General features: G+C 42.6%; 1 protein-coding gene across 2 annotated transcripts in view; it reads right to left on the bottom strand.

Annotated features, from left to right (window-relative positions):
* Positions 1 to 1,651: 1,651 nt before the first annotated feature.
* CD274 (CD274 molecule) overlaps positions 1,652 to 12,654 on the bottom strand; it is a 20,250-nt gene continuing 9,247 nt past the window's right edge. Inside the window, exons 4-7 of one of the 2 annotated variants that reach the window (XM_004373479.2) lie at positions 8,474 to 8,752; positions 5,225 to 5,335; positions 3,176 to 3,235; positions 1,652 to 1,865 (exon numbers count right to left, since the gene is read on the bottom strand). In XM_004373479.2, the coding sequence (XP_004373536.1) occupies positions 1,843 to 1,865; positions 3,176 to 3,235; positions 5,225 to 5,335; positions 8,474 to 8,752 (473 nt within the window). In that variant the 3' untranslated portion in view covers positions 1,652 to 1,842. Of the gene's footprint in view, positions 1,866 to 3,175; positions 3,236 to 5,224; positions 5,336 to 7,016; positions 7,231 to 8,473; positions 8,753 to 12,654 lie in introns of those variants that run through there. The other variant, XM_023728594.1, reaches the window with a different exon arrangement.

Raw genomic sequence — 12,654 nt, 5'->3', positions numbered from 1 at the left:
CGCAGTCACAGAGCAAGTACATGCGGGTTGTCCAAATGTGTATGTTGTATATACTTAGCATGTACTAAGCATCATGGAAGATACTAGAGAAGCTGTGGAAAAGGTGATCTAAAAACAAACAGGACACAGTCCCTGACTTCGGGAAGCTTCAAATTTGGATCTGGCTGCTACATTCAACCTAGTACATTAAATAAAAAAGCAAAGTGCATGGCAGGTGCCGAATACGTTACCACCTATGTGAGATGAGGACAAAGAAAATACATACACATACATTTTTATATACATTTGTGGAATATTTTCAGAAGAATCCATCAGAAATAGGCCATGGTGGATGCCTCAGGAAAGGAAAACTGGATGGAATGGAGATTTTTCATAGTATCTTACTGGACTTTTGGAATTTATGGATTCAAAATCCAACAGCATTTAGATAAAAAAGAAAGAATGGCTAAATAATACTAGACACCATATAAATAAGCATCAGATTGTATGATGAAGGCAAATAAATAGGAATAAATAGAATGATACAAAAAGAACTCGAGTTATTGCCCACAGTCCTCTCCTTATAAATGAAAAGTGCTTTGATTATTAAAATTTTTATGTATATTCATCTGTCCAGGTGCACACTGACTGCCACCGGAAGTGGTGTCCGTCCCCTTCTCTCTCCGTTCCTCTAGCCTTTTGCCCTCACACCACTATTCTCCCCCAACACCTCATGCCATGCCATGTACTAACTCATCATAATAAATATTCTTGTCTCTCTCCCCACTAGGCTATGCGCTCCTGGAGGGCAGGTACTTCGTCTTCTCAGCTCTGTGGACTCAACACCTGGCGCTGTGAGTGCCATGTACGGGCACGTGGTAAATGGTTGTCCAAGAAATGAATTGCTCAAGGTAAACTCCAGCTGCAGATTATATTCTAAAAGAACAGGGCATGACAGCTATGTAAGTTTGAGGCTTGGGAAAATTACTTTCCGTCTCTGCTTCCTCAGCTGTAAAGTGGGTATAATACCAGTGCTTACCATAGGAGAGTTGTTATAGTGACTAAATGAGATATGTTGTGTCTGTAGAGTGCCACATAGTTGTAAAGCTAATATCGGAAAGGGACAGTGCAACAGACACTTGAGCTCTGAGACTAAGGTTATTCAAGTCAATGAAGCATCAATGGGTAAAGTAAGGTAAGGTCCTATACAGGTCAATGGTTTGTTCCCTGTGCTTCCATTCGTACCATCAGTTCTATAGGATACCAAGCACCTTCCAATCACTATACGTTTTACTGGATGGGAACAATTCACTAAGTAGCAAGTTTAGTTTGGTCACAAAATTTTAACATCTACCTCAATGTAACTTCAAAAGCAATCATTCACAACCACACTCATAGAACAAGAAGACCCCACAGACTCAAAATAAATAGTAAACATTCATACATAAATACTGCTGTACCACTGGGACTCTCAGTCACAAAGAAGACAGTTCAAGGTGTCGCATGGAGACCAAGGGAGCTTTGGCAGGAATTGACCATTAAATCAAGGATCTTCAGTCCATTCTCCTGTGGTGAATGACAGAGGCTCAGCACTCAGAAGTGTCCTTTCTCCCTGGCGCCTGCGCAGATGGGTCTCCCAGTCTTTCTGAAGTAACATGCTTTCCTTCCAGGCTACCCCTCATCTTCCATCTTTCTCTGTTCTCCTCCTCTCTCCCCACATTCCATTTGCAGTGTGTGGGCCTTCCAAGTCCTATGCCATCTGCATCTGCCGGCCCATCCATTCCTAGTCATGATGAACACAGACGAGCTCCCAAACCACAGGCGGAGAATCCCTGCTTTAAGATGAGAAGTTTCAAGGCTGGGCTACGTCTCCTCAAATTTAGAGTCTGGAGAGTGACAGAAATATGTATATTAATTTCATGGGAGGGCAGTCTGAGGAAGAACTAACAACAACAACAAATCTAAAGAGAAGCATAATTCACATTTTGTAGACGATATAATAAGCTTGCAATAAGGGAAAGAGGCAGACTATTACATGATACTGAAGGACCAACTGTCCTCGTATTCCCGGCTGTCCTGCTTTTAGAACTCGAAGTCCTGCATCTTGGGAAGCCTCCAGTCCCAAGCAGACTGGGATGGTTGGACACCATCTCTGACCTTGCCTACTAAATGCCATTGTGACAACAACAACGGATGAGCCAGGCAACATTTGCTAATTAGCTTTACAACACAAATGAGTACTATGAACTACATAACGAAAACCCGCCTGAGCTCGTCCAAGTTAATTAAACCCATTGCTGAGGCGATTCTGACTCATAGCGACCCTACAGGACAGAGTAGAATAGCCCCATAGAGTTTCCAAGGAGCAGCTGGTGGATTCGAATTGCTGACTTTTTGGTTAGCAGTCAAGCTCTTAACCACTATGTCACCAGGGCACCCCAAGTTAATCAGACTCCTTTAAACTGGAGCTCACTGTTAAGCTTTTGGTTTCAAAACTTCATCTCCAAAACTTAAAAAATCTTAATATAACTTTCTTCTTGGTTCAGTCAGCTAGGTGAGGTTCTTCTGACCCTTTATAAATACAGACATTTGTGGCAAAAGCGTTTAAGCACATGGGTTCTCAGTAAGGTTCCACAGTCGGGCTAGGGGGCTCCCAAAGCCTGGCTTCCATCATTTACCAGTTGTATGTCTGTGACGACTTTCATCATTATTTTGACCTGCTGTTTCCTCAACTATAAAATGGAGATAATTCTCGTATTTATCTCTTGAATTAAATGAAATAATGTACATGAAGCAGCTAACACATTACCTGACACACAACTACTATCTGTCATTCATTCCTTCATTCATTCATTTTCCAGCCATGGAAGTCAACTTAGTTCCCTGCTGCAGGGAGAGATTGAGATGCAGAGCAATGCAAGCTTAGCTGGGAGAGGCCACCTCCTCTCTCCCCTGTCCTCACTCCCGCACACAACTGCTCACTACCCGAAAGCTCACTCTGAGGGCTCTCCCTGAATCTCCTCAGGCTCTGGGAGGAGTCTTAAGTCAGAGCTGTGAGGCCAAGAGGAATCAGCCATTCCCACACCAGCATTCTTTACTAGGAGAGAAGATTATGGCTGATAGATTTCTCCTGGTTTGTTGCTTTAACTTTTTGTTTCCTTTCCTTCAACTGCCTGATCCCTTCTGCTATGCTTACCATTTTGCTGCTTTGAGTTCATGTCTTGGATGCCACCTTTTTCCACATCCATCATTCTCCCTTGAGGAAAAGAAATAATTTTAATTTCTATGTAGCACAACTCTACATCCCACACAGTGACTCAAGTTTAAATTTCAGATTCCTATAAAACGTTTTTCATCTCCTAGGAAGTCTGGTGGACTTCCTTACTCCGTGGGTCCCAACCTCTGAGGTTACTTCAACAGCGTGAGGCACATGATTGTGCTCCTAGATTTTCTTTCAGAGTACAGGTAGTCCCCTACTTATGATGTATTTGAGTACTTACAGCCATCCTTTTTTTTTTTTTTTGATATATCTTATGAGTTAGTAATATGTACTACAATGTTGCAGCATGTAATTTGCTATGTTATTGTATCCTTAAATTTATATGTAATACTTCCAATCCCCCAAAACAAATAAAGATTGCATTTATAAAGATACTAAAAGATAAAAAGATAATAAAAGGCAATAATAATGAAAACTAAAAAAAAAGAGGTATTCGATTTAACATCAGAACCAACTTATGACAAAGTCATCGGAACAGAACCCGGACATAAGTTGGGGACTACCTATATATACTTCTATTTTCCATCCTTCCCTCAGAGATGAACTATATTCTGAAGTTTTCTACTCATTCTTAATGTCAACTAATTATTGTTCACAGAGAAATATTCAAAATGCAAGTTGGCAACAATTATTTCCTTTTACAAGTCAACTCCGCCTCAGGATCTTACTGTCATTTTAACTTGATCCTTATATTCTGGCCAAATGCCCCGTTCTGTTCAGAACCTGTTCTTTAGAACCAGCTCAGTTACGCCACCACTTTCCCAAATCCACCCTCTCTCAGGGTGCTGTGGGGAACTTCTCAACAACTACTGGAATTCCCTTCCATTCTCTAATTCCCTATTCGACATCAGTTGTCTATACACAGGTCATCACGTACCCTTGGTACATTTCTGAAAGTATTAGGGGAAATGTTTACTCTGAATCATCTTAAAATGGGAGAAATGATTTGAATAAACTCATTTTCCTCGATTTTAACTGTTCCCATGTGGAAGTAGAGAAATAAACGCATGTAAATTATTTTCAAAAATATTTAACACCCTCCACCAAAAGTCTTGCAAAATATTCTTACGGTAAAAATATCACAGCTCTATAGAAGGAACTATTTTTATTACTTAGGGTGTCCAGAAACCAGCTCAATATAATGTTGCAACTCATGCATTACTCAAAGTGAACTGAAACTGACAGGCATTTCAGCTCTTTCTCTTCCATAAGTCTAAGGCTACTTGCGTGATGAAGAGAAGCTATGATATTGGGTTGACTTCACCTCCATGCACACCCATTCTCCTCCTCTCACCCCTGTACACCTGCTCCTCCTCCAGCAATCCCACTCAGCTCCATTGTAATTGCTGTTGAATGGTGGGGTGCCTTTGTGCCACCTTGCAAAGGTAAGTCACGTTTCCCTGCACCCCATGGCAATGCTACTGCAGGTGCTCATGGCCCACCCTTCAGCGTAGGTGATGCTGAGAACAGCGGAAAGAGCAGACCTGGAGGAAGAGGTGGCACACTAGTGCACACAGGAGAATGACAAGATCCACTCTGCATACTTGAAAGTTGGCCTCGGCAGGCAAGGCTAATAGGAAGGCTGTTGTTAGGGACCATCGAGTCAATTCCAACTCACAGCAACCCTATAGGACAAAGTAGAACTGCCCCGTAGTGTTTCCTAGGCTGAAATCTTAATGGGAGCTGATCGACAAGTCTTTTCTCCTGAGGAGCAGCTGTTGGGTTTGAACCACTGACCTTTTGGTTAGCAGCCGAGCACCACCAAGACTATAAATCAGTGTTTCCCAGGCGAAGCCTGCTGGCATTTTGGGTAGGATGGCTCTCTGCTAGGAGCGACTGCCCTGCACACTGCAGGATATTCAGCATCCCTGACTCTGCCTCCTAAAAGCCATTGTGACGACCACAAGACCTCCCCCGTTCACCTCCACATGCTCCCAGTGCAGACCACTGCAATAAATGAAGTACCATTTCTTTTTAGATAGAAGACGACCATCAGCAGGACACCGAGGAACAACAGGACGGCTCCCACAATTATCAAGTGCGTCCTCTTATTTGGTGGGGATATGTTAGGTGGTTCTGAAAAACAAAAGAAACGAAAGATAAAATTTTGATGGCAAAAGATCAAGGCACTAAAGGTAAAATTGGGACGGGAAGGGATCAGGGGAACAAAGATAAACTTGGGATGGGAGGGCCCAGGGGAGTCATCATCCTTGAGATCTAATTTAGTTTAGCTTTAGGTTAATTACTTTAAATACTAAAAGCTCCTGGCCAGCAAGTGCTGTCACGAGGAGGTGCCCTGGTAAGAGATGGGAGTAGCATGGACAAGCGGAAGCAGCACAGACTTTGGACGGACAGGCTGAGGATAGAGCTCTGTGGTCTTTGAGCTTGCTATCTTTGACTCTTGGGCAAGTCCCTTAACCGCTCTGAGCAGACAAAACAGAAATGGTCATAAACTTACTCGGAGGCTAATGTTTATAAAGTGCTTAGCAGAGGACCACAGGGAGTGGATGCTCAATACAAAATGCACCCTTGATTATTTCACTTCCATTTGTGTTCTTTAATATTGAAGCTAGCAGCCGACTGCCCACAGTGGGACATTGGAGGCCACCAGGCGCCACCAACAACCTCCTACCTCCCACATTTGCTTGCTATCCTTTCTTTCTCTGCAGTTTGGACATCTTGAGACATCCAGTCATAGGCATCTCTCACCAGCCTCTCTGTCTGGGGCTCCAGGCAGGAAGGAAAGGGACCCTGTGGCTCATGGAGGCTCAAAGACAGCTAACTCTCACCTGTCACCATCAGTCAGCTCCTGCGGCTCAACGGGGAACTGAAACCCATGACCCATACCCACCCAGCTCAAGTTCAAAGCCACAATAGCAGCTTGCCTTTGTCTAGCAGCTTACAGTATACGAAGCCTGTTCATATATATTTTATGAGTCTCAAAACAACTTTATGGGTTAGTGCGGGGACACTGGTGGTTCAGTGGTAGAAGTCTTGCCCAGGTTTGATTCCTGGCCGATGCACCTCATGTGCAGCTACCACCCATCTGTCAGTGAAGACCTATATGTTACTGTGATGCTGAACAGTTTTCAGCAGAGCTTCCAGAGTAAGATGGACTAGGAAGTAAGGCCTGGCAATCTACTTCTGAAAATCAGCCAATGAAAGCCCAATGGGTCACAATGGTCCCGTCTGCAAATGATCATGGGGATGGCACAGGACCAGGCAGCATTTTGTTTCAATGTGCATGGGGTTGTCATGAGTTGGGCCTACTCAAAGACAGCTGACAACAACATAAACCCAAACCCACTGCTGTCGAGTCTATTCCGACTCATATTGACCCTACAGGACAGAGTAGAACTGTCCCACAGGGTCTCCAAGGAGCAGCTGGTGGATTTGAACTGCCAACCCTTTGGATAGCAGCCTGAGCTCTTAACCACTGTGCCACCAGGGCCCTAAAAAAATCCCCAACTTACAGATGAGGAAACAGACTCAGAGCAGTTAAGTGAGTTACTCTAGGTTGCCCTGCAAGTAAATTGCCATAAAACAGCTTTTAAATGGCAAAATAAAAAAAAACCCAAACGAAAAACAGTTGCCATGGAGTTGATTCCGACTCATGGTAACCCCATATGTGTCAGAGCAGAACTGTGCTCCATAGGGCTTTCAATTGCTGATTTTTCAGAAGTAGATCACCAGGCCTTTCTTCTGTGATGCCTCTGGGTAGACTCCAACCACAACCTTTGGGTTAGCAGCTGAGCACGTTAACCATCGGCATTACCCAGGGACCTCTTTTTAAATGGCAGTAACAAACTAATAGAGCTCTTACCAAAGGCCAGTCTGGTACCTGAGGACTCATATCCCAGTAAGGGCATCTCCTTGATTGTCTTTTCCTACTGGTTGACTTTTCTACCGAACTTTTTAGTTGTTTTCTTTGAAGTACCCAGAGCTTTTCCGCCGACATCTATTGGGGAGGGCTGGCGAGAAGTGCTTCTCTTCAGAACACCACTGGGTTTCCATGAAACATGGCCCCCGCCCACCTCATTCTCTCTAACCCCTGAATCTCTTATCACACTCTCCCTCCCCACCCACTTCTGTAGGGTAGCGAGATAAGAAATAGCTGGATTTGTACAGGCAACAGTCGCAAACCATCTTCATACACTATAGCTCATTTTACTCCTACAAGAACCTCGCCCAATAGGTAATAATGGCCCTACAGGGGAAGGAAGCACACAGAAGTCTGGTAACCTGCCCAGGGACACAGCCTTGGAAGCCAGCCACTAAGCAGACTGACTTGAGTTGGAAAATCACAGGCTGCCTGGGGAAGGCAATGGGGAGAAAGGATCTCTCCTGTTTGAAACAAGGCAGAAAAGTACATTCTGTTTACTTCCTGGTATCGAAGCCCTGGAGAGAGAGCAGCAGCTCTGACGGACAGGGATTTGGATGCCTCAACTCTGACTGGAGTGGAGCATTCCTGTGACGTGCTCCTTCAGCTCCAAGGGCACTTCCGACATGGGACTGGGATGGGCTGTTTTCTTTTCTGTTTCCTGGAGGGTGTCAACTATGTCTTATTCTTCTCTGAGCCCGCAGTGCCTAACATAATACAAAGAAACCGGGGAGAGCTAGAATTCGACCAGATGAACTTGCGTTTCCGGGTCTCCAAGTTTTTTGCCTCTGACAGGGTAGAGTCTTACCACTCTTCTATCGCTCATTTTAGTGGAAAATGTCTGAATTTTCCTTCTCTTACAGGTTTCCATCTTGCATGGGTTCTGGCTTTCACAGGTTTTACTGTACCTGGTACGTAAGCCACACTCAGTGAATATTTAAACCCACTGCAGTGGAGTCAATTCTGACTCACAGGGACCCTGTAGGACAGAGTAGAACTGCCCCATAGGGTTTCTAAGGCTGCAGTCTTTACAGAAGCAGACTGCCACATCTTTCTCCAGCAGAGTAGCTAGTGGGTTCTAACTGCCAACCTTTTGGTTAGCAGCCTAGCACTTAACCACTGTACCACCAGCGCTCTGGCAATGAATGCCTGCTGAATGTTTATTAGACAGCAATATGACTAGGATGAAGGGAGGTGATGAAACAGGATACATTTTGTAAATATCATGTTATTCATTCATTCAGCAAACACTGAATGCCACGATCAACTGGCATCATGCTCGGTGCTAAGGTACAGTGCTAAGTGCCTTTTAATGCAGACATTCAGAACGTTACCTGGGATGACCAGCTCGGCTGTACTGTTCTCCTCGGGACCTGCTCTCTGGAAAGTGCAGCGGAAGACCTCCTTGGCTGTCGTGTTGATTCTCAGTGTGCTGGTCACGTTGAAAAGCTCCTCCTGCCCCTTGGTAATGATGGTCTTGCCTGTCAGGACTTGGTGGTCACGGTTGGTCCAGATGACCTCAGCCTCGGGGTAACCCTCAGCCTGGCACATCAGCTCATGCTCCGAGGTGACTGGATCCACGGAAACTCTTTGGTTGATTTTGCGGTATGGGGCTAGGTATGCACAAAGAGAAGTCAGGGCTTTTGCTTAGTACATGTGGCTGGGTGTTGTCTACATTAGGAAGAGCGTTAATCCAGACTAGCTCTTACAGCCATAACCTTGACGTTCACCTTTCTCAGCAGGGGGAACCCAGCCAGCCCTGCCTCTATCCTTCTATCCAAACTTGGACAAAATTTTGATTTCAAGGTACAGCTATCTTGCTATACAAATCATGTATTTTTATTGTGCTCCCACTAACCGTACAGCTTAACTTAAAGAGAATTGTCATCTTTAAGCCAGTAGTCTTTCTATCCATATATAAAATGTGTCTCTTCATGCATTCAAGTCTTTGTGTATTTCTCAGCCAAGTGTTATAGTTTTTAAAAAGGGCCTACCCATTTCTTCTTAAAGTTATTCCTGGGTACTTTCTTTTTGTTGTTGTAAAGCTGCTTTCATAAACATGAACCTTTCCAGTTTGCAAGGACTATTTTCTTAGATTTTATTAAAGACAAAATTGGATTTTGATGTGTCATTTTCTTTTCCAACTTTTAGTCCATGATCTGAAATTAGGTATGAAAATTCATACTATATCATTTGTAAAAGTTGATACATTTGCTTGGATGATGCTTCTTAAAAAAAAAAAAAAAAAAATTAACTCCAGAATAGGTTTAGACTTACAGGAAAGTTGCAAAGATAGTAGACTTTCTATACCTCTTACTTAGTTTCCCCTATTGTTAGCCTCTTACATTATTGTGGTACACTTATCATAACAAAGAAACCAACATTAGTGAGCTCCACCACTAACCAAAAGGTCAGCAGTTTGAATTCCCCGGCTGCTTCTTGGAAACCTTATGGGGCAGTTCTACTCTGTCCTGTAGGGTCACTATAAGTCGGAATCGACTCGACGGCAATGGGTTTTTTTTTTGTTGTTGTTAACTAAACCCCACACTTTGATTTCACTAGTTTTCCCTACTGTCCTTTTTCTGCTCCAGGATCCCACCCAGGATATCACATTATAATACTCATTTTTTAAACTTCTTTCTGCTGGATATGTTAATAAATCATTTAAATAATGATTATACTCAAGGAAGAAAGTCTGATAACTTTTAGATTATTGGTTTGGGACCTTTTTAGGATGAAGATACTCAGTTTGTGGACTATTCTAGCAGGTTGGTTAGTGTGTTTACACAGCTTAAGATCTTTATTCATGTTTATTGTTACAAGATTGTTAACATGTTTTTATTCTGTTGGCATTATCTTTATTTTACTCCTGATACTTTGGTGTAACCAGTAACAGTCCACCTATCTGTTACCTGTTGCCGTTGAGTCAATTCCCACTCATAGCGACCCTATGGGACAGAGCAGAACTGCCCCACAGGGTTTCCAAGGAGTAGCTGGTGGATTCGAACAGCAAACTTTTTGGTTAGCATTGAGCTCTTAACCACTGCACCACCAAGGCTCCATTATAGTTCATCTAGAGCCTTAATTTTCCATTCCTTTTCTAAAGACATAACCATAGCTTTGTGATATACCCAGAGATTGAATACAAAGCAACCAAGATCAAACAAAACTGAAATAACCATGTGATGTTTTGGTGCTCTCAAGTCAATGAAACCACCAGTGGAAGCATTGAAAATCAACATAATTATGATTTCAAAACACACAAATAACGATTCTTATGGGTAATGGAGTCCTCGATCTTGCATCGGTCGTGTTCAAGAATCCTTTAAAAAAACTAATCCATTCATTACTCATGAAATAAATACTTCATGAAATAATATTAGTCTACGGGGTTTAATTCACATAGTTTGATTTCTGGGTAATTAAATTTTCATGCCTAAATCTCTTGTAAATGGTAATGCTTTTTTTACTCTTCTATTATCATTTTTACTGGAAGAAGAACAAAGGAGAATGTTGTTTAATATCTAGGAACAAGTATCTATATGGTGCACCTCTAAGGGGCCAATGAATGGGTATTTTTGCGCCATATGAATTACGTTTATACTACCTTAATCTCCAAAGTGGGGTACGTGCATTGAGAAGTAGGGAGAAAATATCAGAACTTCCATTTACATGTATTTTTATCTCAACAATTAAGAAAGGATTTAAGCTTTAATAAGCTTTGCTGATTGACATCAGGCCTCACTTTGTGGGCCTCATGAGCATCTTAGGGGAAAGGGAGAGTTTTAGAATACCAAAGGGAGAACAGTGACTCGCCTTGGGCTTGTAGATTTTAGTGGTTAAGAGCTCAGCTGCTCACCAAAAGGTCAGCAGTTTGAATCCGCCAGGTGCTCCTTGGAAACCCTACGGGGCGGTTCTACTGTGTCCTATAGGGTCACTTTGGGTCGGAATCGACTTGACGGCAATGAGTTTGTTTTTGTTTTTTTTTTTTAGATTCCCTTAGCTAATTCTAGATAAACTGACCTTCTTACAAAATGAACATTGAATTAAAGAGTTTCCTACAAAGAAACTGAGGATTGAACATAATACTAATAACTCAAGCATAAACCAAAAAGAAATGGCAGAAGTGACCCTTTGTATCAATCACTTGATGAGGTAAAAACAGTGAGTATCTAACTGGACTTGACAAGGCGTTGGCTAAAAACCCTCAAAATTATCAAGACCATCCCCTTCGTTAATGACGAATTTCCCCCTAAAATATATGCTGCCTTGAAATATTAGCTAAAGATAGTGAAGCACTGCAATTAGGAAGACACTGCAAGTGTTGGTTATTAACATTTTCTCTTGCCCTTTTAAAATTCCTATTTTTGCGTATTTTTAGAGTATGCAATGTAGTAGGTCGAACTATGTGAAATTGGTGATATTCAACTTCTTTTGACCTTCAAAAATGGCAGTTTCATATGATACAACCTATATATTAGTAAAAATATATTCTTTATAACTTATATATACATATAAGGAGCCCTGGTGGCGCAATGGTTAAGTGCTTGGCCGCTAACCGAAAAGTTGGCTGTTCAAATTCACCCAGACACTCTACGGGAGAAAGACCTGGTGATCTACTCCCCTAAAAACTACAGCCAAGAAAACCCTATGGGGCGGTTCTCTTCTGTTACATGGGGTGTCTAGGAGTCGGAAATTGACTCGATGGCACCTAACAACAACAATATACATATAAATATACGTATATATTATGCTACATACATATACGCATACATATATTAGTTCAAAGGGCTTTACTGATGGTGTGGTAATCAAAACCGTGTGCAGGCCTCAGATTTACTAGATCCAGAGCACTGTGCTAATGCTGGTGAATCAAAACTGAGAAAGGTCGATGGAGTTTTGAAGTCAATACACATCTCGATACACCCCAGAGGTACAAACACAGGCAGTAGAACATGGTTATTAAGGGTGCAGACTTCACAGCCATACCACTTGGGGTTAGAACCTGGCTTTGTCACTAGCTGGGTAAACTGGGCAAATTACTTAACTTCTCTGGGCCTCAGTTTCCTCATCTATAAAATGGGAAGAATAACACCACACTTCATTAATCCAAAATGCCATCTATTGAAGACATATTCAGATTTCAGAGATAGTAAAATGTGAAAAATATGCATCTTGGACATGATAAAGCACCTACCTCAGAGAGTCATTTTGAGAATTAAATGAATTAATATAGGCAGAGTGCTTAGAACAGGGCCTAGAACATAATAAGGGTTACGTGAGTGCTAATTGCTACTACTACTACTACTGCTGCTGCTGCTGCTGCTACTACTGCTGCTACTACCGCTGCTACTACTACTGCTGCTGCTGCTACTACTACTACTGCTGCTGCTGCTACTACTACTGCTGCTGCTGCTGCTACTACTACTGCTGCTGCTACTACTACTACTGCTGCTGCTGCTACTACTGCTGCTGCTACTGCTACTGCTGCTACTGCTGCTGCTACTGCTACTGC

This window comes from Trichechus manatus, unplaced genomic scaffold (genome assembly GCF_000243295.1).
Source record: "Trichechus manatus latirostris isolate Lorelei unplaced genomic scaffold, TriManLat1.0 scaffold00025, whole genome shotgun sequence".
In the NCBI taxonomy this organism is placed as follows: Eukaryota; Metazoa; Chordata; class Mammalia; order Sirenia; family Trichechidae; genus Trichechus; species Trichechus manatus.
This window is presented reverse-complemented; position numbering and strand designations above follow the sequence as displayed.